Source organism: Zophobas morio, unplaced genomic scaffold (assembly GCF_036711695.1).
Source record: "Zophobas morio isolate AGI-343-1 ecotype UQ-CSIRO unplaced genomic scaffold, CSIRO_AGI_Zmor_V1 ptg000008l, whole genome shotgun sequence".
Taxonomy (NCBI): Eukaryota; Metazoa; Arthropoda; class Insecta; order Coleoptera; family Tenebrionidae; genus Zophobas; species Zophobas morio.
The window spans coordinates 9501109-9526319 of record NW_026972113.1 but is presented as its reverse complement, the minus strand read 5'-3'; the positions used below and the strand labels follow the sequence as shown (position 1 = coordinate 9526319).

At 32.4% G+C, this 25211-nt stretch overlaps 4 protein-coding genes across 8 annotated transcripts in view; 3 read left to right on the top strand and 1 right to left on the bottom strand.

Moving 5' to 3' along the window:
* LOC135125237 (tachykinin-like peptides receptor 99D) overlaps positions 1-25211 on the bottom strand; it is a 273845-nt gene that overhangs the window by 65478 nt on the left and 183156 nt on the right. The gene's annotated exons all lie outside the window — the stretch shown is intronic.
* LOC135125255 (uncharacterized) lies at positions 1552-2306 on the top strand. The gene is made up of 2 exons (XM_064050696.1): positions 1552-1609; positions 1746-2306. Exons 1-2 carry the CDS (start codon positions 1566-1568, stop codon positions 2038-2040), a joined length of 339 nt encoding a protein of 112 aa, XP_063906766.1. The 5' UTR covers positions 1552-1565; the 3' UTR covers positions 2041-2306.
* LOC135125242 (alpha-tocopherol transfer protein-like) lies at positions 2355-18763 on the top strand. Of its 4 annotated transcripts, none has more exons than XM_064050680.1 (3): positions 2355-2566; positions 2624-2783; positions 18073-18763. In XM_064050680.1, exons 1-3 carry the CDS (start codon positions 2425-2427, stop codon positions 18692-18694), a joined length of 924 nt encoding a protein of 307 aa, XP_063906750.1. In that variant the 5' UTR covers positions 2355-2424; the 3' UTR covers positions 18695-18763. The 4 variants fall into 4 exon arrangements, with proteins under 4 accessions (XP_063906750.1, XP_063906749.1, XP_063906752.1 ...); XM_064050679.1 differs by lacking the exon at positions 18073-18763 and adding an exon at positions 3730-4388 and having other exon boundaries at positions 2359-2566; XM_064050682.1 differs by lacking the exon at positions 2624-2783 and adding an exon at positions 12240-12399 and having other exon boundaries at positions 2370-2566.
* LOC135125240 (alpha-tocopherol transfer protein-like) lies at positions 4641-8353 on the top strand. Its single transcript, XM_064050676.1, has 3 exons — positions 4641-4847; positions 4906-5065; positions 7704-8353. Exons 1-3 carry the CDS (start codon positions 4706-4708, stop codon positions 8323-8325), a joined length of 924 nt encoding a protein of 307 aa, XP_063906746.1. The 5' UTR covers positions 4641-4705; the 3' UTR covers positions 8326-8353.

Below are 25211 nucleotides of genomic sequence, written 5' to 3'. Positions count from 1 at the left end.
ACACGAGTACGACTTATTATTCAATTTATCTTACTGGTTTCATTAATGGAAGAAATATTCGCCAAAACTGGTTTAATCGAGGTTAGAAAAAGAGTCACAGTGGTACTTTGCGTTTTTGCCAACTATTGGAAAAAAGTACGACCAGTTGCGCTAAATGTAGTAGATGTTTTCACAAATTGCCTTATGTTTGGTTTAGATTAACGTGGCATTTTAACAATCGACGATTAATCTGTCATTGAAATCAAAGGATAACCAGTCTTTTTTTATTTATGGTTTTTTTCTAGTACTGTCGACTTAAATGTATTAGGAGGCCGAATTAAGTTTTTAAGGCCGTGTGACACGATGCTAAATTTATGACAAATTTTTGTACGAAATTTAGTTCGAAAAAATGTAACTAAATTTACAACTAAACAATATATCTCCTGTATGCCACCTTACTAAATTCTCTTGTAAATTTACCATTCGCGCATGCGTAGTGAGTGAAAATTTTCGGGAATTTAAGAAATAGTGTTGGTAATGGTGATTGGTAAGGTGCGTTTTTCAACATAACCTCTGTGACATAACCTACAATTTGTTTGTTTATTATTTACTTATTAATCATTTATAATGAATTGTGAGGAAATACTTGTTTATACAACTATTGCTGCTTCGAGTATTGTTCTAAGCTGCTATGCCAATAAAACAAATCGGAAAATTCAAAGAAGAACACGACGTTCACTATGGAGCAGACCTTGGTTAACAAGGCGACAAGAAGGACGAGATATTTTAAACATGTTAAATACCGAGTTGTTGCCAGAAGATCCAATTGCATATCAAAATTTTTTGAGATTAACGGGTGCTCAATTTGTGGGCAAAAGAACTGTTTGGTTATGTTGATTTCATCATGGCGTCGTACCGGTTGCGCCTTATCGTACTGCGCAGTTTTCGTAACAAATTTAGTCAGTATTTAGAACGTGTCCTAAATAATTTCTCACCAAAATTTGCACACAAATTTAGCATGTAAATTGTGTATGACACGGTACAATTTTTTGCACAAAATTTATCTCGCTAAAATTTGTCATAAATTTAGCATCGTGTCACACGGCCTTTAAATAATGTTTTAAACATGTGTTTACTTTAATGTGTTTTTTTTACAAGGAATCGAGAGATTATAAAAATTCCAGTCAAGTGGAAATTTCTAGCACAAGAATTGAATTTCGATCTAGAATTAAAAGCAAAAATCAATCAACACTTCAACAACACTCAGTCAAAAAAATTCTTAGAAGTTGGCTTTTGAAAGTATGTACAATTGCAGGAATCTTATCCAGAAATGCAACTACTCAAGACCAGATGCATTAATTCCACGTATGACTTGAGGAGAAAATCTGTTACACAAATCCCCCTTAGATTGGAGCAAGAAATGCATGCCTTGAGAAAAATTTGTATATTTAAAAAAATTCGTTAACTCAACCGGAAAACCAATATAAAACTGGTTTTAATCTCTATAGTGAAAAAAATGCATCAAGTTTGTACTTAAGTGAAGACCTCGAAGTCAGTGAAGACAAAAGTGTTTTCATCTTTGTGTCATGTTCCACCTTGAGCCGCCTTCTCCTGACCAGCAAGTTCTTACGTAAATACACTAACTTGCGAGATGTAACCGCATATGTGCTTTTCTCAAAAAAAACCCGACTTTTTAATTTTGCATTTTCCCCAGGAATCATACGTTCCTTGGTCGAATTTTACTTTAGTTTTTTTTTACAAAACAGAGAGTCCTTGTTGAAAATCTGCTCCCCCCAAATCCAAGTTGGCGAAGAGTTCAGAAGCGGTACTCTTACACTGGAAGTACCTCCGGGCGATTTGTTGGGCGTCTTGGAGATCATTAGCACAAGACAAAAACAAAATTTGTTGGTGTTGGTTCAGGTCGGGTCGTTTTTCACTATCGCACCACTTTTTGAATTCGATCAATGTTTTTGGTTTAAATTTTCCGGTTTTGATTCAGTCAGATGGGTGAATGAGTACTTATCTTACGATCAAGAATCTGCGTTCTTTATGCCTACCTGATTCAAAAAGTTGGTTTCATTAATGGAAGAAAGATTCGGCGAAACTGGTTTAATCAAGGTTAGAAAAAGAATCCTGGTGTTTCTTTACGTTTTTGCCAACAATTGGAGGAAAGTACGATAAAGCAACGATATCAAGACCGAATGCATTAATTCCACGTATATTATTACTTTGTATGACTTGAAGAGGGAATCTTTTACACAAAGCCTCAACACTGGAACAAGAAATGCAGTAAAATCTTTAAATTAAAAAAAAGAACATCATTAAATCAACCGGAATGTCTGGAAAGAACTGGTTTTTAATTATATATTAGAAAAGTGCATCAGGTTTGCATTTCAGTGGAGGTCTTCAAGTCAGTGAAGGCAAAAGTGTTGTCGTCTTTGTATCATGTTCTATCTTGAACAGCCGTCTCCTGACCAGCAAGTTCTTATCCGTCAAGCACTGAACGAAGATGTAAACACTCGAGATAAAGACTTGGAAGCTATTAAAGAGTGGCTCAGGAAAGAGCCACATTTGCCGGATACATGGGGTACGAATATATATTTTGTTAAAAGTAGTAACAAAACATTTTTTTGATCGTTTTTAGATGATGCAATGCTTATGACTTTTCTGCGCAGCTGCAACTTTTCGTTGGAAAAAACCAAGAGGAGATTAGACAAATATTTCACTGTGAAAACAATTGTTCCGGAATTTTTTACCGAGTGTGATATTGCTAGACCTGAAATGCAGAAAATTGTCAATGAGTTGTAAGTGTTAATTTTATTCGCACTCTTGTTGATGACAGTTTTTTGAAGAAATTGAGATTTGATTTTGGATTGTTAAGTTGATCTTTTTTGTTCAGCTGTTAAAAAATGTAATTATCAAAGCTAATATTTGGAAAATCTTGATAACAGTCGTTAATTTTTTGGTATCAGCAGTTCGAGATCTATTTATATAACTGAATTTTTTGAGAAGTTTGGAACCACTTTTTGTAAAGTTCAATATTTGAATATTTGTTACGAAATTTTTGACTGCTAATTTTCAAAGGTGGTCGACCTTTGAAAATTAGGCAAACACATTTTCCAATTGATGTGGAAAACCAGAAGTTATTTCGTCTTAATTTCGTCAAAAATTCCTATTATTTTTTCAGAATGGGTAATTGAATTACGGCGATTTTAAGATTTAAAAAAAATTGATTTTCCAACTAAATGTTTCGAAAATCTTGGTCCGTGATCCTGGACTTTTTTACATTTTCTTTTAGATTTGGATTTCCGTAAGTTGTTTTCGGCTATTAGCATTTTTTGTAATCAGCACATCCAGAATTTTTTGAGAACTTTTAGGGTACCTACTTTTCCAAAATCTCAATTTTTTAATACTCCCCATTATGAAATTTTCGACTCTTTCTTTCATAACGTTCGAAATTTACGTAAATTGATTTTTTTTGTAGATAACCGACTTCTAGAAGCCATTTTCGGCTTCAGGTCTTTAAAAAAATCCTACCACATTTCCACAGTCGCCAAATAAAACATGACAATTTTTGAAAAATCCACATTTGGATACGAATATTTCGGAAATCGTTGAATATTTTTCTAATCAGCACATCGAATTGTATATTCCACAATTTTTTGAGAAATTTATTTCATCCTCATTTCTTCAAGCTTTTGTAAATTTCTAGATTTCGATAACCATATTACCACTACTACTTTTTTTAAGAGAAATCGCTACCATGCCGGAAATGACTCCAGAAGGCAGACGAGTCCACATCGCACGCATCGCCATAAGCGACTTCGAAGACTTCGACTACAACTACTTCGCCAGAGTAATTTTTATGGTAGCCGACGTCTACTTGAAATCAGAAAAACTAGGTTCTGCGGGAGAAGTCTACGTTTTAGATGGGGAAAATTACAGGCTTAAACACTTACTTAAATTGTCGCCAATTTTCGCGAAAAAAATTTTCATGTGTACCATGGATGCGCTCCCTATCAAAATCAAAGAAATACATATTGTTAATCCCCCGTTTGTTATCGATAGTTTAATAGCGTTTATAAAGCCGTTCATGAAAGAGAAAATTTTTAATAGATTACATTTTCATAAGGATGTAACTGCCCTTCATGAGTATATCTCCAGAGATTTTTTGCCAGAAGAGTACGGAGGTACAGCGGGCAAACTTAAACTGCATTGGGACAAGTATCTAGCGGCTTTTGAAGATTTTAAACCTTGGTTTAAAGAGCAGGAGAACATTAAAGCAGATGAGTCGAAAAGACCTGGAAAGACTACATGTTATGAAGATTGTTTCGGACTACATGGAAGTTTCAGATCACTCGCAGTTGATTAATGTCTGTGACCAGTCTCAATAAATTAATCAAGTAGTATTTGACCCATTTTATTCCCCGCTTCACAGAAACGATGACGTTACACAAAATTTTCTGAGTAATGTAAAATACACTTAATTCCACGTATATTATTACTCTGTGCGACTTGAAGAGGGAATCTTTTACACAAACCCTCAACACTGGAACAAAAAATGCACTAAAATCTTTAAATTAAAAAAAAAAGAACAATTCGTTAAATGAACCGGAATGTCTGGAAAGAACTGGTTTTAAATTATATGTTAGAAAAGTGCATCAGGTTTGCATTTCAGTGGAGATCTTCAAGTCAGTCAAGGCAAAAGTGTTTTCATCTTTGTGCCATGTTCCACCTTGAGCCGCCCTCTCCTGACCAGCAAGTTCTAATCCGTCAAGCGCTGAACGAAGATGTAAACACTCGAGATAAAGACTTGGATGCTATTAAAGAGTGGCTCAGAAAAGAGCCACATTTGCCGGATACATGGGGTACGAATATTTATTTTATCAAAAATAATCACAAGGAATTTTCGTTGATTGATTTTAGATGATACGATGCTTATGAATTTTCTTCGAAGTTGCAATTTCTCGTTGGAAAAAACCAAGAGGAGATTAGACAAATATTTCACTGTGAAGGCAGTTGTTCCTGAATTTTTTACCGATTATGATATTGCAAGCTCTGAAATACGAAAAATTCTCAATGCGATGTAAGTGTTAATTTTATTCGCAATCTTGTTGACGACGAATTTGGGAAAAAAGAAGATTATGCTTACATTTTTTATTTGACCTCTAAGTAGTTAAACGATTGTTGCTTGGCACGGAGTTGTCATAGAAGACTGGTTTAGTTCAAGATTACTGTTAACGGACGTCATAATACACAGGAGGCCGGATGGCAATTAACGATAATTATGAATCTGATAGTTAACTAGATACGTTTTCTTGTAGATTTCGGGTGGCAGAAGTCACTTCGGGCCTCATTTCTTCGATAAGTTCAAGCATTTTTTCACAATCACCCAGTGAAATATCGAGATTTTTAAATGTTGAGAAAATTCGAATTTCAAACCGAATATTCCGAAATACTGCTCCGTGATTCTAAAGATGTTATATTTTTGGAATTACCACGTCAAGATGTTTAGCACTGAATTTCTAAACGACTTTTTCAAAAATTTAAAACATCTGCAAGATTTCAAAGTATTCAGTTTGCAGATTAAAAATTAAATTGCCAAATTTTGTTTTGTAATTTAAATTTTCCCAAAAATGGACGTTTCGGGTAAAAACTCAAACGAGTGTAGGACTATGTTATTTAATACAATTTAAAGCCTATTTACTATGTACAATTTTGAAGTGACCCATCACATTACTAGTGGGGATGATTAAACAAATTTGGGTTAGAGTTTTATCATCTACATGATATTTCTAATATAAATACAAAATTTGACAACAATCGGCCTAGTACTTTCGCATATTATTTGTCTAATAAAAATCCGGAACGGCAGACAGACAAACGGACAGACGGACAGACAGACAGATGGAACGAAGACCTATTTTTTCGTACTCTACGGGCCATGACAGGTCAAGAAAACGTTAAAGTAGAGTCGACGAACTCCATTACAAAATTTAAAAAAATTCGAATTTCGCAAGGAATATTTTGAAAATTTTGCTTCATGACGCTAAATACGTTCTATTTTTGGATTCAGCACGTCAAGATGTTTAGCACTGAATTTTTAAACGACTTTTTCAAAAAAGGAAATTTTTTACAATGTTTCAAAATTTTTCCCTTATCGATTTCAACCCATTCTCGACGATTTTCGAAATTTAAATGGCGCATATCTTGATTTTTAGAATTGTATTCTTGGCCCGGCACCATAAGTACGCAATATTTTTCTTATAGTTCAAGAGCGATATCTGAGATTTTTTTTTAGGATTTTTGGCAACTTTTCCAAAATCTCAATATTTTAGCATTCCTACTGTTTGACCATTTTTCGACAACCTTCGAACATTAGCCAAAAACATTTTCCTGTAGATCTGGATTTTCAGATAGTTATTTTCGGCTTGGTTTCTGCTAACATTTCGACTTTTCTTCCAGAATTGGCAAATTAAATATGAACATTTTTATGATAATTATTATTAAAAAATTTTATTTTCAAAGCGAATATTTCAAAGATTTTGTGAAGGACTTGCTGAGATACGACTGATTTAGGCAAAAGACATTCCCTATAAGAAAATAAAGGGCGGGTGGGCGGGGCTAGTACTTCTTAAGATAAGACTAATTTTAACAAACTAGCTACTCTCTAAGCAAAGACTGATTGTGCAGATGATATAGCCTCTAAGAAAATAAGGGGCGCGTGGGCGGGCCTAGTACTTGCCAAGATAAGACTGATTTTGGCTACTAATTAGTATTATTAATTTGGTATTAGGGGAATATGAAATTATACTATAGTTATCACCAGAAGTAGAAAGATTTTTTGATAGTAAATATTTAAATTGCATTTATTGTATTTTGGTAAAATTAGTTTAAAGAAGATTTTTGGATTGTAGGCGTACCACAAACATATTTTATGAAAAGACTTTCTTCTCTTGTCTATAGTTTTCGTTTAATTTGGTCCTTCAACTGATTGTAGTTTAGCAAGTACTAGCCCCGCCCACCCGCTCTTTATTTTCTTAGAGATTACGTCCTTTGCCAAAATCAGTTTTATTTTCACAAGTACTAGCCCCACCCATCTACCCTATATTTTCTTAGCGATTAGGTCCTTTTAACACGCTGCATTTTTCTAATCAGCACATCGAGTTCCATATTCCAGAACTTTTAGTGAATTTTAGGCAACTTTTCCAAAATTTCGACTTTTAAATGTCCCCCAGTTACGAAATTTTTGACGATATTTCGGCCACTTTCGAAAAGAGATTTGTTGCAGATCTCGACTTTCGCAGGTTAATTTCGTTGTCGTTTCTTCGAAAGTTCCTGCTATTTTGTAAAATTGCTCAACGAAATGTGGTAATTTTTTGTATTTTTGAAAAAAAAAAACTTCTAGATATGTTTCTAAAATCTCGCTTCGGCACGCTATATTTTTTGGACACTGTTTTGGATTTTTTAAAAAATTGACTTTTGGACCGAATATTTTTAAATCTTGCTCCGGGATTATAAGTAAGCTATATTTTTGAATCAAAACGTTGAGATTTATATCCCAGAATTTTCTGTAGCTTTTCACTGTCATAAAATTTCGACCTCTTCGACCACCATCGAAAATTACCTAAAAAGAAACTTGCAGATTTCTAGATTTTTATAACCAGACTGTTTTTTTTGCATAATGTTTTATAATCCTCATACAATACAATTTTTCTTTTTAGAGAAATCGGTACCATGCCTGGAATAACTCCACAAGGCAGACGAGTCCATATCGCACGCATCGTCACCCCCGAGTGCGAAGACTTCGACACCAACTACTGCGGCAAAGTACTTTTTATGTTAGCCGACATCTACCTCAAAATAGAAAAAGAAGCTTCGGCTGGCGAAATCTACGTTTTAGATGGGGAGAACTGCATGCTTAAACACTTACTTAAATTCTCGCCCATTTTCGCGAAAAAATTTTTGATGTGTACCCTAGATGTGCTCCCTGTCAAAATTAAAGAGGTACATATTTTAAATCCCCCATTTTTTGTCGACAGTATAGTAGCGCTTGTAAAGCCGTTCTTGAAAGAAAAATTTTTTAAAAGAGCACATTTTCATAAGGATTTAACTACCCTCCATGAGTATATTTCCAAAGATCTTTTGCCAGAAGAGTACGGAGGTACCGCGGGCAAACTTAAACTGCATTGGGACAAGTATTTAGCGGCTTGTGAAGATTTTAAACCATGGTTTAAGGAACAGGAGAAGATTAAAGCAGACGAGTCGAAAAGACCTGGAAAGGCTACAAGTTACGAAGATTTTTTCGGACTACATGGGAGTTTCAGAACACTCGCAGTTGACTGACAAGTCTTAATAAACTAATTGAGTAATATCTTGACCCATTTTATTCCCCCCTCCACAGAAATTTTGAGTCATATAAAATAAACTTGGTGTGTCTTTTTTTAAATTTTTATTATGTGTGCATGTGAGACAATATTTATTTTGTACACTCACATATAAAATTTTTGTGGTCCTAGCACCTACAAATATGCTACATCCATTGTAGTTGCATTATGGGTTGCCTATATTAGAAAACAGAAATACGGGCCCGGTCTGAGGGAACCTTCACCTTGAACACTTGTATCTTTCGTAGTTTCGAAGTTTTTGTTTAAAATATATATCCTGTGAAATTTTTTTAAAGTCGTCTTTAGGGTGATATTAGAGTTTGTATCTTGAGGTTGTGTAGTTCAACTAAACTTTCGTTTAAAAAAAAAAAAAAATGGACAGAACTGCTAAAGAAGCATTCATTAAGCGTCTCCAGGCCCTGTGTCCCTCAAGACGTAAGCGTTGGGACGCTATGTTTACCAATGACGAAAAGGAAGGAAAACTGGATCAGCCATCATATTCTTTAGACGAACTAACGACTATCGAAGAAGAGCCAGACCAGGAAGTTTCGTTTTCAAGTTACGTTAACCGTGACAAACCATCAGAAGACGACAAACGGATCGCCGATGACATCGATGACATCGAAAAGGTTTTAAAGAGCAATTTCAAACAGTTACTCCTTCAGCGGGAAAAAACAAAACGAGCAGCAGCTGGATCGAGAAGATTACGAAAAAATACATCCACAACTTTTACGTGAATGGAAAAGTGTTGGAGAGACCGTGTGTCAAGAAGATCTAATTAAATATGTTATTTGGTGATGAAGGCGTAACAGAATTGATCGAAGAAGAAATTGTTACAAGATATGTTCAAGTGTGCATTGGAGAAAATCGATCACGAAATGTGGAAAGTGTCTCTTCTGAAGGAGTGGCATTGTTTATCCAGATACTTGACAGAAGAAGACATCGTCGTATATGGCGTCAGAGCGGTGGCAGAAAAATTCTGATGTTTTACAGTTCCGCTAATTTGATACATATTTTGAGTTTCTTATAGTGTTTATATATTTGTATTTGTATTTTTTAATGTATTTCATTTTTGATAAGAATTACTTTGTATTAAAAAGCATTAAATTATTAATGAGTTAATAAGTCTTTCTTTAAATTCTGATATTTTGTTTTAATGTTTGATTTATTGGCTGCACGTTTTAGCTCCTTTTCAAAGTTTTATCGTTTTTCCTAGTGCGTTCTTTTTTTATTAACATTCTTTGTGGTTACACTTATCAACGCTACGAAAGTTTAATCAGTGGGTTTTTTCTCTTTTTTGTGTTCCTTATTCACTTACACCTTCAACTGAACTTTATCAGCTTATAATTAATAACCTTACCGTGATCTTTGTTGATTTTGTTAGCCACCATAACAGGTCCTATAGATGTGAGAAAAGTGTCCCCGCTTTTTTTTTGTCTTTTCTTAGCTACTACTTTTTTATTTATTTATATACTGATTTGTTTCTGGAATTCTATCAATTTGTAATAAATGTGTAGTTTGTGCCAAAAAAAAATGCTCATATTAAATGTCTTTTTCTAATCAGCACATCAAGTTTATATTCCAGAATTTTTGAGAATTTTAGGCAACTTTTCCAAAATTTCTATATTTCAGTACTCTCCCTTATGAAATTTTCGACTCATTTTACAAATTTTCGAAAATTACTTAGACGGATTTTTTATAGATTCCGGCTTCTAGAAGTCATTTTCAGCTTCAGTTTTTTAAAAATTGCTGCCACTTTTGCAGAATCACCAATGGTACAAGACAAAAAACAAAATTTGTTGGTGTTGGTTCAGGCCGGGTAGTTGTTCACTATCGGACCACTTTTTGAATTCGATCAATGTTTTTGGTTCAAATTTTCCGGTTTTGATTCAGTCAGGTTCGTGAATGAGTACTTCGGTGGCACTGTCCACACGAGTACGAATTATCATTCAGACTATATTACGATCAAGACCTGATGCGTACTTGATTCAAGAAGTTGGTTTCATTAATGGAAGAAATATTCGCCAAAACTGGTTTAATCGAGGTTAAGAAAAGAGTCACAGTGGTGCTTTGCGTTTTTGCCAACTATTGGAAAAAAGTACGACTAATTGCGCTAAATGTAGTAGATGTTTTCACAAATTTTCTTATGTTTGGTTTAGATTAACGTGGCATTTTAACAATCGACGATTAATCTGTCATTGAAATCAAAGGATAACCAGTCTCTTTTTATTTATGTTTTTTTTCTAGTACTGTCGACTTAAATGTATTAGGAGGCCGAATTAAGTTTTTAAATAATGTTTTAAACATGTGTTTACTTTAATGTGTTTTTTTACGAGGAATCGAGAGATTATAAAAATTCCAGACAAGTGGAAATTTCTAGCACAAGAATTGAATTTCGATCTAGAATTAAAAGCAAAAATTAATCAACACTTCAACAACACTCAGTCAAAAAAATTCTTAGAAGTTGGCTTTTGAAAGTATGTACAATGCAATGGCAGGAATCTTATCCGGAAATGCAACTACTCAGGACCAAATGTTTCGAAAATTTTGTCGATTTTTCAATATTATCGAATTCTGGAATTTTTATTTGACCATTTTCGAAAATTATTTAAATCTTTTTTGTAGATTCCGACTTCTAAAAATCATTTTCAGCTTCAGTTCTTTGAAAATTCCTACTACATTTCTAGAATTGCTAAATGAAATATGAGAGGTTTTAGAATTTTTGAAAAATTCGAATTTGAGAACTAATATTTTGGAAACGTCGAGTTCTATATTCCAGAATTTTTTGAGAATTTTGAGTAATTTTTCCAAAATCTCTAAATTTCATTACTCCCGCTTATGAAATTTTTGACTCTTTTTTGACAATTTTCGAAAATTACTTAAATGCATTTTTTATAGATTCCGACTTCTAGAAGTCATTTTCAGCTTCAGTTCTCTAAAAATTGTTGCCACTTCTGTATTTAGACCAACGTAACGTTTTAAGCTAAAGTGACAATTAAGGCATCATTGAAGCCAAAAGTTAACTAGTATTTTTTATTTATGTTTTTTTCCAGAATTGTTTTATCTGTAATAGGTGTATGAAATTAGTTCTTAAATAATATTTAAAAAATGTTATTACTATGTTGGAAACAAGCACAACAATTTAATTTCGCCCTAGACTTTAAAAGCAAAAATCAATCAATACTTCAAAAACACTCAGTTAAGAAAATTCTTAGAAGTTGCCTTTCGAAAGTATCCGCATTGCAATGGGAGGAATCTTATCCAGTCGACTAAAATTTTACAGTCGTTAATAATTCGTTGGAAGTCGGAAGCACGATTTTAATAAGCAAAGTTTGAGCTTCGAAATATGCAACTATTATAAATAAGAATCTGTCCTCGAGGTCGGAATGCAACTGCACAAAATGGAAAATACGTATCAAGACCGGATGCATTAATTCCACGTATATTATTACTTTGTATGACTTGAACAGGAAATCTTTTACACAAACCCTCAACACTGGAACAAGAAATGCACTAAAATCTTTAAATTAAAAAAAATAACAATTCGTTAAATGAACCGGAATGTCTGGAAAGAACTGGTTTTAAAATATATATTGGAAAAGTGCATCTGGTTTGCATTTCAGTGGAGATCTCGAAGTCAGTGAAGGCAAAAGTGTTTTCATCTTTGTGCCATGTTCCACCTTGAGCCGCCCTCTCCTGACCAGCAGCTTCTTATCCGTCAAGCGCTGAATGAAGATGTCAACACTAGAGATAGAGACTTGGAAGCTATTAAAGAGTGGCTCAAGAAAGAGCCACATTTACCGGATACATGGGGTACGAATATTTATTTTTTTTTTTAAATAATCACAAGGAATTTTCGTTGATCGTTTTTAGATGATACGCTGCTTATGAATTTTTTGCGCAGTTGCAATTTTTCTTTGGAGAAAACCAAGAAGAGATTAGACAAATATTTCACTGTGAAGGCAGTTGTCCCTGAATTTTTTTCCGATTGTGATATTACAAGACCTGAATTACAGAGAATTGTCAATGCGATGTAAGTGGTAATTTTATTTGCAGGCTCGTTGATGACGATTTTGTGATGTTGCTGTTGAGCGTGATGCACTCATAAAGGACCGGTTTAGTTTAAAATTATTTCTAGCGACGTCATAATTTTTGTGGCAGGTAGAATTTTTAGGTGGCGGGAATCAGTTAACTATAATTATGAACCTTTCTATAAATAAAAACCGTCCAGGCAACAAAATTATTTCATTTCTTTTAGGAAATTTGGACCTTTTTCGACACCTTCAAAAATTGAAGATAGGGATTTTTTGTAGATTTCCCCCCTAAAAATTTAATTTCGGACTAAAACTCCTTCCTTTTACCAAAATTGTCCAACAACTTATGGCAATTTCTAGGGTTTTTACAAAAACTGATTTTCAAACCGAATATTTCTAGAATCTTGCACTGGGGCCATAAACACAATATTTTTCGAGTCAGCACGTCGAGATCTACATCCCTGAATTGTTGTGTGGATTTTTAGACAACTTTTTCAAAAGCTTAATACACCATTTCGTGTAGACTTATTAGACAATTGTTCGTTATTTGCGGCTTGATCATCGCCAAAAGAAATACAATTTTTAGGATTTTTGAAAAATTCGTATTTGAGACCGAATATTTTGGTAATCTCGGTCTGAGATTACAAAAATGCTATATTTTTCTAATCAATATATTGAGTTCTATATTCCAGAATTTTTTGAGAATATTTGAGCAACTTTTGCAAAATACTCAAACGCTTCAAACACCAAAATATTTAAATCGTCAAAGCACTCAAAAGGCAAAAATCTTCAAATCTTCAAGCCACTAAAATCCTCAAATTCTCATATCCTTTATGAAATTTTCGACTCTTCTTTGACCATTTTCGAAAATTATTTAAATGGATTTTTTTTCTAGAATCTTATTTCTAGAAGTCATTTTCGGATGAATTATGACAATTTTTACTGTTTTTGGAAAGTTCGAATTTGGGACTTAATATTCCAAAAATCTTGCTCGTGACTATATTCTTCTAGTTAGCAAGTAGAGATTTATATTTCAAATTGTTTGAGAATTTTTAAGGAATATTTCCAAAATTTCAATTTTTCTATTCTCAATTCCCAATGAAATTTTTGCCCCTTTTTGACTTTTTTCTAAAATTAACCATAGGGATTTTTTTGTAGATTCCGACTTTGAACAAACATTTTCGGCTCCAGGTCTTTGAAAACATTTTTGCAGAATTGCCAAAAGAAATTTTAGAAAATTTGAAAAATTCGAATTTTAGAGCGAAAATTTCGGTAATATTGGTTTGAGACCACAAAAATGCTATATTTTTCTAACCAGTACATTGCGTTCTATAGTCCAGAATTTTTTGAGAATTTTTAGGTAACTTTTTCAAAATCTCGAATTTTCTATATTGAAACTCAAAACACAAAACCCTCAAACCTCCAAAATACCAAAATAATCAAATCCTCAATACTCCAAAATCCTCAAAACACCAAAATGCCAAAATCCTTAACACACCAAATTATTCAAATTCCCAAAAGTCCAAAAATCCTTAAAGCTCCAAAATTTTCAAATTCTCAAAATACCGAAAAAAAATTGTCAAATCCTCAAAACATTAAAATCTTCAAATAGTTGATGAAATTTTTGACTTTTTTTGACCATTTTCGAAAATTACATGGACCGATTTCTTTTGTAGATCTCGAAAATATGGCTTTTAGACCGAATATCTTTAAAACTTGCTCTTTTTTGCGTTTTAGACCACAAAAATGTTACATTTTTCTAATCAGTACATTGAGTTCTATATTTCAGAATTTTTTGAGAATTTTTAGGCAACTTTTCCAAAACTTCGAATTTTCCGCATTGAAATTCAAAACACAAAATCCTCAAATCTTCAAAACACCAGAATAATCAAATCTTCAATACTCCAAAATCCTCAAATCATCAAAACACTAAAATGCTTGAATCCTTAAAACACCAAAATACTCAAATCCTCAAAACTCCAAAATTTTAAAATTTTAAAAATACCAAAATCCTCAAATGCTCAGAACACCAAAAATCCTCAAATTCTCAAATTCTCAAAATACCAAAATCATCAAATCCTCAACACCAAAATCCTCAAATCTTCAAATCCTCAAAATCCTCAAATCTTCAAATCCTCAAAATCCTCAAATCCTCAAAAACCAAACTCCTCAAATTCTTTATAAATCTTGGACACTTTTTTGATTATTTTCCAAAATTATTCAAATGTATTTTTTGTAGAATCGGTCTTCTAGGAGTCATTTTGAAGTGAATTATGACAATTTTTAAGATTTTTGAAAAATTAGAATTTTGGGCTTGATTTTTTATTCCAGAATTTATTGAGATTTTTAGGGAACTTTTCTCCAAAATCTTGATTTTTCAATATTGAAACTCGAAACCCCAAAAGCCTCAAGTGTTCAAAATACCAAACTCCTCAAATCCTTTATAAATCTTGGACACTTTTTTGATTATTTTCGAAAATTATTCAAATGTATTTTTTGTTGAATCGGTCTTCTAGGAGTCATTTTGAAGTGAATTATGACAATTTTTAGGATTTTTGAAAAATTAGAATTAAGACTTGATTTTTTATTTCAGAATTTTTTGAGATTTTTAGGCAACTTTTCCAAAATCTTGATTTTTCAATATTGAAACTCAAAACCCCAAAAGCCTCAAGTCTTCAAAACGCCAAAATTCTCAAATCCTCGAAATACCAAAATTCAAAAATCCTCAAATACTCATAACACAAAAATTTGGGACTTAAAATTTCGAAAGTCTTGGTTGTGGCTATAGTTTTCCAATCAGCGCATAAATATTTTATTCCAAATTTTTTGGGAACTTTTAGGTAACTTTTGCAAAAATTTAAATTTTTCTATATTCACCGATAATGAAATTTTCCAGCCCTTTTTTGACCATTTTCTAAAATTATCGATAGAGATTTTTTGTAGATTCCGACTTTGAACAGTCATTTTCGGCCTTGGGTCTCTGAAAATATTTTTCCAGAATTTTTGAAAATTTTTGGGCAATTTTTTCAAAATCTTCAATTTTCCAAATTGAAACTCAAAACACAAAATCCTCAAATCTTCAAAATACCAAAATACGCAACTCTTCAATAATCCAAAATTCTCAAATCCCCAAAACACAATATCCTCAAATCTTCAAAACACCAGAAAAATCAAATCTTCAATACTCCAAAATCCTCAAAAAACATTAAAATGCTTGAATCCTTAAAACACCAAAATACTCAAATCCTCAAAACTCCAAAATTTTAAAATTTTAAAAATAACAAAATCCTCAAATCCTCAGAACACCAAAAATCCTCAAATGCTCAAATTCTCAAAACACCAAAATCATCAAATCCTCAACACAAAAACCTCAAATCTTCAAATTCTCAAAATCCTCAAATCTTCAAATCCTCAAAATCCTCAAATCCTCAAAATACCAAACGCCTCAAATCCTTTATAAATCTTGGACACTTTTTTGATTATTTTCGAAAATTATTCAAATGCATTTTTTGTAGGAGTCATTTTGAAGCAAATTATGACAATTTTTAGGATTTTTGAAAAATTCGAATTTAGTACTTGATTTTTTATTCCAGAATTTTTTGAGATTTTTAGGCAACTTTTCCAAAATCTTGATTTTTTAATATTGAAACTCAAAACCCCAAAAGCCTAGCTTTTGCAAAAATTTAAATTTTTCTACAATCACCGATAATGAATATTTTCACCCTTTTTTGACCATTTTCAAAAATTCCCGATAGAGATTTTTTTGTAGATTCCGACTTTGAAAAGTCATTTTCGGCCTTAGGCCTCTGCAAATATTTTTACAGAATTTTTTGAAAATTTTTAGGCAATTTTTTCAAAATCTCGAATTTTCTATATTGAAACTCAAAACACAAAATCCTCAAATCTCCAAAACATCAAAATACTCAAATCCTAAAAACTCCAAAATCTTAAAATTCTCAAAATACCAAAATCCTCAAACCCTCAGAACACCAAATTCCTCAAATCCTCAAAACACTAAAATCGTTAGATCCTCAAAACACCTAAATCCTCAATCCTCAAAATACCAAAAATCCTCAAATTCTCAAATTCTCAAAACACCAAAATCATCAAATCCTCAACACCAAAATCTTCAAATCTTTAAATCCTCAAAATCCTCAAATATTCAAATCCTCAAATCCTCAAAATACCAAACTCCTCAAATCCTTTGGTCACTTTCTTGATTATTTTCGAAAATTATTCAAATGCATTTTTTGTAGAATCGGTCTTCTAGGAGTCATTTTGAAGTGAATTATGACAATTTTTACGATTTTGGAAAAATTAGAATTTAGGGCTTGATTTTTTATTCCAGAATTTTTTGAGATTTTTAGGGAACTTTTCCAAAATCTTGATTTTTCAATATTGAAACTCGAAACCCCAAAAGCCTCAAGTCTTCAAAACGCCAAAGTCCTCAAATCCTCGAAATACCAAAATTCAAAAATCCTCAAATGCTCATAACACAAAAATTTGGGACTTAAAATTTCGAAAGTCTTGGTTGTGGCTGTAGTTTTCTAATCAGCACATAAATATTTTATTCCAAATTTTTTGGAAACTTTTAGGTATCTTTTGCAAAAATTTAAATTTTTCTATATTCACCGATAATGAAATTTTCCAGCCCTTTTTTGACCATTTTCTAAAATTATCGATAGAGATTTTTTGTAGATTCCGACTTTGAAAAGTCATTTTCCGCCTTAGGTCTCTGAAAATATTTTTCCAGAATTTTTGAAAATTGTTAGGCAATTTTTTCAAAATCTCGAATTTTCCATATTGAAACTCAAAGCAAAATCCTCAAATCTCCAAAACACCAAAATACTGAAATCCTAAAAACTCCAAAATCTTAATATTCTCAAAATACCAAAATCCTGAAACCTTCAGAACACCAAATTCCTCAAATCCTCAAAACACTAAAATCGTTAGATCCTCAAAACACCTAAATCCTCAATCCTCAAAACACCTAAATTCTCAAAATCTGAAAACATCAAAACCATCAAATTCTCAACACCAAAATCCTCAAATCTTCAAGACACTAAAATCCTCAAAATACCAAACTCATCAAATCCTTTATGAAATGTTTGACTCTTTTTTGACTATTTTTTTAAATAATTATTTAAATGGATTCTTTGTAGACTTCTAGGAATCATACAATTTTTAGGATTTTTGAAAAATTCGAATTTGGGACCTAATATTTCGAAAATCGAATCGCGAGATTTGTATTCCAAATTTTTTGAGAATATCTAGGCAACTTTCAAAATCTGGATTTTTCAATATCCTCCCTTATGAAATTTTCGACTCTTTTTTGACCATTTACGAAAATTACAAAATGAAATTTGTGTAGTTTCTGAATTCTAGAAGCCATTTTCAGTTTCAGGCTTTTAAAAATTCCTAAAACTTTTACAGAATGGCCAAATGAAACACGACAATTTTTAAAATTTTAGAAAAAGATCGGTTTTTTTGTAGATCCAGAAGTTATTTCGTTCCAATTTCTTCGAAAATTCCCACCACTCAATGAAATATGGCAACTTTTGGATTTTTGAAAAAAGAACCTTTAGACCGATTATCTTTAAAACTTGCTTTTTTTTTTGCTTTTTCTCCATAATAAGTTTTTTTAATCCTCGTACCATACATTTTTTTTTTAGAGAAATCGCTACCATGCCAGGAATGACTCCAGAGAGCAGACGAGTCCACATCGCACGCATCGCTAGCAACGACTTCGAGAACGTCGACTACAACGATTGCGCCAAAATAATTTTCATGTTAGGCGACATCCGCCTCAAAGTAGACAACCTAGGTTCAGCTGGCGAAGTCTACGTTTTAGAGGGCGAGAACTTCATGCTTAAATACCTAGTTAAATTGTCGCCCATTTTCGCTAAAAAATTTTTAGTGTGTGCCACAGATGCGCTCCCTATCAAAGTCAAAGAAGTACATATTGTTAATCCCCCATTTTTCATCGATAGTATAATCGCGTTTATAAAGCCGTTCTTGAAAGAAAAAATTTTAAAGCGAATACATTTTCATAAGGATGTAACTACCCTCCATGAGTACATCCCCAAAGGTCTTTTGCCAGAAGAGTACGGAGGTACAGCGGGCAAACTTAAACTGCATTGGGACAAGTATTTAGCGGCTTGTGAAGATTTTAAACCTTGGTTTAAGGAGCAGGAGAAGATTAAAGCAGACGAGTCGAAAAGACCTGGAAAGGCTACAACTTACGAAGATTTTTTCGGACTACATGGAAGTTTCAGATCACTCGCAGTTGACTGACAAAATTTTCTGAGTAATATAAAATAAATTTGCGAGATGTCACCGCACCTGTGCTTTCCTCAAACAAAACCCCGATTTTTTAATTTTGCACTTTCCCTAGGGATCATGAGTTCCCTCCAAATCCAAGTTGGCGCAGAGTTCAGGAGCGGTACTCTTACACTGGAAGTACCTCCAAGACAAAAACATTTGTTGGTGTTGGTTCAGGTCGGGTCGTTTTTCACTATCGTACCACTTTTTGTACTCGATCAATGTTTTTGGTTTAAATTTTCCGGTCCACACGAGTACGATTTATCATTCAGACGGTCTTACGATCAAGAATTTCCGAAACTGGTTTAATCAAGGTTAGAGAAAAAGAGTCATTGTGGTACTTGCGTTTTTGCCAACAATTAAAAAAATTGGGACAAAATGCACTAAATGTAGCCGATATTTCCACTTATTGCATTATGTTTGATTTAGGTTAACGTGAATTTTTAACGTAAACCGACGATTAAGGCATGATTGAAGCCAAAGGTTAACCAGTGCTTTTTTGTTTATGTTTTTTCCAGTATTGTCGTTTTATGTGTATTAAGAGTTCGACGTTATATAGTTCTTAAATAATGTTTTAAAAATGTGATTATTCTGGGGTGGTTTTCTTACCAAGAATCGGGATATTACAAAAAATCGGGCCATTGGAATTTTCCAGCACAAGAATTTAATTTTGCCCTAGAATTTAATTGCAAAAATCAATCAATACTTCAAAAACACTCGGTTAAGAAAATTCTTACAAGTTGCTTTTGAAAGTATCCGCAATGCAATGGCTGAAATCTTATCCAGCCGACTAAAATTTTACGGTTGTTAATAATTCGTTGGAAGTCGGAAGCACGATTTTAATAAGCAAAGTTTAAGCTCCGAAATGTGGAACTGTTATAAATAAGAATCTGTCCTCGGGGTCGGAATGCAAATGCACAAAATGTAAACTACATATCAAGATCGGATGCATTAATTCCACGTATATTACTTTGCATGACTTGAACAGAAAATCTATTACACAAATCCCCTAGACTCAAACAAGAAATACATTACTTGAGAAAAATCTTTAAATTAAAAAAAAAGTCGTTAATTAAACCGGAAAGCCTAGAAAGAACTGGTTTTAAATTATATATTAATTAAAAAAAATCATCAGGTTTGTATTTCAGTGGAGATCTCAGTCAGTGAAGGCAAAAGTGTTTTCATCTTTGTGCCATGTCCCACCTTGAGCCGCCCTCTCCTGGCCAGCAAGTTCTTATCCGTCAAGCGCTGAACGAAGATGTAAACACTAGAGATAGAGACTTGGAGGCTATTAAAGAGTGGCTCAGAAAAGAGCCACATTTACCGGATACATGGGGTACGAATATTTATTTTATCAAAAATAATTACAAGGAATTTTCGTTGATCGTTTTTAGATGATACGATGCTTATGAATTTTTTGCGAAGTTGCAATTTCTCGTTGGAAAAAACCAAGAGGAGGCTGGACAAATATTTCACTGTGAAGGCAGTTGTCCCTGAATTTTTTACCGACTGTGATATTGCAAGGCCTGAAATACAGAGAATTGTCAATGCGGTGTAAGTGTTAATTTTATTCGGTTAGTTTAAAACTTTTCCAAAATCTGAAATCGAAAATCTTGTCCGGCACCATATATTTTCCTAATCACCACATCGACGTCTATATTCCAGAATTTTTTGAGAATTTTTGTACAACTTTAACATTTAGACTTCGAGAAGTCATTTTTAGTTTCAGTTCTTTAAAAATTCTTACCACTTTTTCTGGAATCCTCAAACGAAATATGAGAATTTTTAGAATTGTTGAAAAATTCGAATTTGAGATCAGATATTTCGGAAATTTTGGTCCGGGATCAAACATGCTACATTTTTAGAATCAGCGCGTCGAGATATATTTCCTAGAATTTTGTGTGAATTTTTTTTAGATCTCGATCTCCAGAAATTAATTTCGTTCTCATTTCTTCGAAAGTTTTTACCATTTTCCAAAATGGCTCAACTAATTATGGCGATTTTTTGTATTTAAATTTTTATATTTTTCGAATCAATATGTACAGATCTAAGTATATCTCAAGATGTTTTATGGGTTTTTAAACAACTTTTCTAAATCTCAATAGTATTTTAACATTCATGAAATTTTGTAGCTATTTTTGTCTTCTTTCGAAAATTGTCCAAGTGGATTTTTTTGTAGACTCAGACATCTAGAAGTCAGTTTTGGCTTCCTACCATTTTTCCAGAATCACCAAATAAAGTATCGATTTTCGAAAATTTTTGGAATATTATCAAATTATTTTTCTGATCAGCACATCGTGTTTAATATTCCGGAAATTTTTGATAATTTTTTTTGGTAACTAAAAAGGGTCTAAAATTTCATTAGCGGTGATAATTTTACCGACAAGGTTTTTTTGTAGATTTCGACTTGAAAGAGTTTAAAATCGCCAAAATAAATACAATTTTGGAATTTTGAAAAGTTTAAATTTGAGGCCGAATATTTCGATAATCTAGGTCTCAGACCTCAGGAATTTTTCTAATCAGTACATTGAGTTCTATTTTCCAGATTTTTTTGAGAATTTTTAGGCAACTTTTGCGAAATACTCAAATGCTCAAAACTCCAGAATCTTAAAATTCCCAAAATACCAAAATCCTCAAGCACTCAGAACGCTAATAATTCTTATATCTTTGAAACACCAAAATCCTCAAATCCTCAAAACACCTAAATCCTCAAATCCTCAAAACACCAAAATTCTCAGATACTCAAATGACAAAAATCTTCAAATCTCCAAGACACTAAAATCCCTCAAATCCTCAAACTACCAAAACCCTTAAATCCATTTTCAAGTGTGACAATTTTTAGGGTTTTTGGAAAGTTCTTTGAAAATATTTTTTCAGATTGGCCAAAAAAATACAACTTTTAAAATTTTTGAAAAATTTAATATTTCGGCAATCTCGGCCTGAGACCACAAAAATGTTATATTTTTTTAATCAGTGCATTGACTTTTATATGTCAGAATTTTTTTGAGAATTTTTGGGCAACTTTTCCGAAATCTTAAATCTCAAAATACAAAATTCTCAAATCTTCACAACACCAAAATCATTAAATCTTCGATACTCCAAAATTCTCAAATCGTTAAAACAGCGAAATGTCCAAAGTATGAAAACACCAAAATACTCAAATCCTCAAAACTCCAAAATCTTAAAATTCTCAAAATTTCAAAATCCTCAAACCCTCAGAACACCAAAAATCCTCAAATCCTTACAACACCAAAATCCGAAAATCTTTAAACCCTCAAAACACCAAAATTATGACAAATTTTATGATTTTTGGAAAGTTCGAATTTGGGATTTAATATTTCGGCAATCTCGGCCTGAGACCACAAAAATGTTATATTTTTTTAATCAGTGCATTGAGTTTTATATGTCAGAATTTTTTTGAGAATTTTTGGGCAACTTTTCCGAAATCTTAAATCTCAAAATACAAAATTCTCAAATCTTCACAACACCAAAATCATTAAATCTTCGATACTCCAGAACTCTCAAATCGTCAGAAGAGCAAAATGTCTAAAGCATTAAAACACCCAAATATTCAAATCGTCAAAACTCCAAAATGTTAAAATTCTCAAACCCTCAGAACACCAAAAATCCTAGGATCCTTACAACACCAAAATCCTAAAATTTTCACAACACCAAAATTTTTAAACCCTCAAAACACCAAAATTATGACAAATTTTATTATTTTTGGAAAGTTCGAATTTGGGATTTAATATTTCGAAAATCTTGGTCGTGGGTATATTCTTCTAGTCAACAACTACAGATTTATATTTCAAATTTTTTGAGAACTTTTAAGGAACTTTTCGAAAATTTCAATTTTTCCATACTCGCCATTAATGAAATTTTCAACGCCTTTTTGGCCATTTTCTAAAAATACCGATAGTGATTTTTTCGTAGATCCCAACTTCGAAAAGTCGTTTTCGGCTTCAGATCTTTGAAAATATTTTTTCAGAATGGCCAAAAAATACAATTTTTAAAATTTTTGAAAAATTTAATATTTCGGCGATATCGGCCTGAGACTACAACAATGCTATATTTTTTTAATCAGTGCATTGAGTTGTATATGCCGGAATTGTTTGAGAATTATTGGGCAACTTTTCCGAAATCTCAAATTTTTCAAATTGCAACTCAAAACACAAAATTCTCAAATCTTCACAACAACAAAATAATTAAATCTTTGATACTCCAAAACTCTCAAATCATCAAAAGAGCAAAATGTCCAAAGCATTAAAACACCAAAATATTCAAATCGTCAAAACTCCAAAATTTAAAAATTCTCAGAACACCAAAAATTCTCAGATCCTCACAACACCAAATCCGAAAATCTTCACAACACCAAAATCTTTAAACCCTCAAAACACCAAGATTATGACAAATTTTATGATTTTTTGGAAAGTTCGAATTTGGGATTTAATATTTCGACAATCTTGGTCGTGGTTATATTTTTCTAGTTAGCACATAGAGATTTATATCCCAAATGTTTTGAGAACTTTTAAGGAACTTTTCCAAAATTTCAATTTTTCCATACTCCCCACTAATGAAATTTTCAACCCATTTTTGTCCATTTTCTAAAATCACCGATATTGATTTCTTCGTAGATTCCGACTTCGAAAAGTCATTTTCGGCTTCAGGTCTTGGAAAATATTTTTTCAGAATGGCCAAAAAAATACAATTTTTAAAAATTTTGAAACATTTAATATTTCGGTAATCTCGGTCTGAGACCACAAAAATGCTATATTTTTTTAATCAGTACATTGAGTTGTATATGCCTGATTTTTTTGAGAATTTTTCGGCAACTTTTCCGAAATCCCAAATTTTCTAAATTGAAACTCAAAACACAAAATTCGCAAATCTCCACAACACCAAAATAATTCAATCTTCGATACTCCAAAACTCTCAAATTATCAAAAGAGCAAAATCTCCAAAGCATTAAAACACCAAAATACTCAAATCGTCAAAACTCCAAAATTTTAAAATTCTCAAACCCTCAGAACACCAAAAATCCTCGGATCCTTACAACACGAAATCCGAAAATCTTCACAACACTAAAATCTTTAAACCCTCAAAACACCAAAATTATGACAAATTTTATGATTTTTGGAAAGTTCGAATTTGGGATTTAATATTTCGAAAATCTTGGTCGTGGGTATATTCTTCTAGTCAACAACTAGAGATTTATATTTCAAATTTTTTGAGAACTTTTAAGGAACTTTTCGAAAATTTCAGTTTTTCCATACTCGCCATTAATGAAATTTTCAACGCCTTTTTGGCCATTTTCTAAAAATACCGATAGTGATTTTTTCGTAGATCCCAACTTCGAAAAGTCGTTTTCGGCTTCAGATCTTTGAAAATATTTTTTCAGAATGGCCAAAAAATACAATTTTTAAAATTTTTGAAAAATTTAATATTTCGGCGATATCGGCCTGAGACCACAACAATGCTATATTTTTTTAATCAGTGCATTGAGTTGTATATGCCGGAATTGTTTGAGAATTATTGGGCAACTTTTCCGAAATCTCAAATTTTTCAAATTGCAACTCAAAACACAAAATTCTCAAATCTTTACAACAACAAAATAATTAAATCTTTGATACTCCAAAACTCTCAAATCATCAAAAGAGCAAAATGTCCAAAGCATTAAAACACCAAAATATTCAAATCGTCAAAACTCCAAAATTTAAAAATTCTCAAACCCTCAGAACACCAAAAATCCTCAGATCCTCACAACACCAAATCCGAAAATCTTCACAACACCAAAATCTTTAAACCCTCAAAACGCCAAAATTATGACAAATTTTATGATTTTTTGCAAAGTTCGAATTTGGGATTTAATATTTCGACAATCTTGGTCGTGGTTATATTTTTCTAGTTAGCACATAGAGATTTATATCCCAAATGTTTTGAGAACTTTTAAGGAACTTTTCCAAAATTTCAATTTTTCCATACTCCCCACTAATGAAATTTTCAACCCATTTTAGTCCATTTTCTAAAATCACCGATATTGATTTCTTCGTAGATTCCGACTTCGAAAAGTCATTTTCGGCTTCAGGTCTTGGAAAATATTTTTTCAGAATGGCCAAAAAAATACAATTTTTAAAAATTTTGAAACATTTAATATTTCGGTAATCTCGGTCTGAGACCACAAAAATGTTATATATTTTTAATCAGTACATTGAGTTGTATATGCCGGAATTTTTTGAAAATTTTTGGACAACTTTTCCGAAATCTCAAATTTTTCAAATTGAAACTCAAAACACAAAATTCTCAAATCTTCACAACACCAAAATAATTAAATCTTCGATACTCCAAAACTCTCAAATCATCAAACGAGCAAAATGTCCAAAGCATTAAAACACCAAAATACTCAAATCGTCAAAACTCGAAAATTTAAAAATTCTCAAACCCTGAGAACACCAAAAATCCTCGGATCCTTACAACACGAAATCCGAAAATC

Excerpts from the sequence above, each read along its gene's own strand:
- LOC135125255 (XM_064050696.1), top strand. The coding sequence starts at position 1,566 with ATGTTCCACCTTGAGCCGCCTTCTCCTGACCAGCAAGTTCTTAC. Across the intron at positions 1,610-1,745 it reads CCTGACCAGCAAGTTCTTAC|AGAGTCCTTGTTGAAAATCT; the intron begins GTAAATACACTA and ends TTTACAAAACAG.
- LOC135125242 (XM_064050680.1), top strand. The coding sequence starts at position 2,425 with ATGTTCTATCTTGAACAGCCGTCTCCTGACCAGCAAGTTCTTATCCGT. Across the intron at positions 2,567-2,623 it reads ACATTTGCCGGATACATGGG|ATGATGCAATGCTTATGACT; the intron begins GTACGAATATAT and ends GATCGTTTTTAG. Across the intron at positions 2,784-18,072 it reads CAGAAAATTGTCAATGAGTT|AGAAATCGCTACCATGCCAG; the intron begins GTAAGTGTTAAT and ends TTTTTTTTTTAG.
- LOC135125240 (XM_064050676.1), top strand. The coding sequence starts at position 4,706 with ATGTTCCACCTTGAGCCGCCCTCTCCTGACCAGCAAGTTCTAATCCGT. Across the intron at positions 4,848-4,905 it reads ACATTTGCCGGATACATGGG|ATGATACGATGCTTATGAAT; the intron begins GTACGAATATTT and ends GATTGATTTTAG. Across the intron at positions 5,066-7,703 it reads CGAAAAATTCTCAATGCGAT|AGAAATCGGTACCATGCCTG; the intron begins GTAAGTGTTAAT and ends TTTTCTTTTTAG.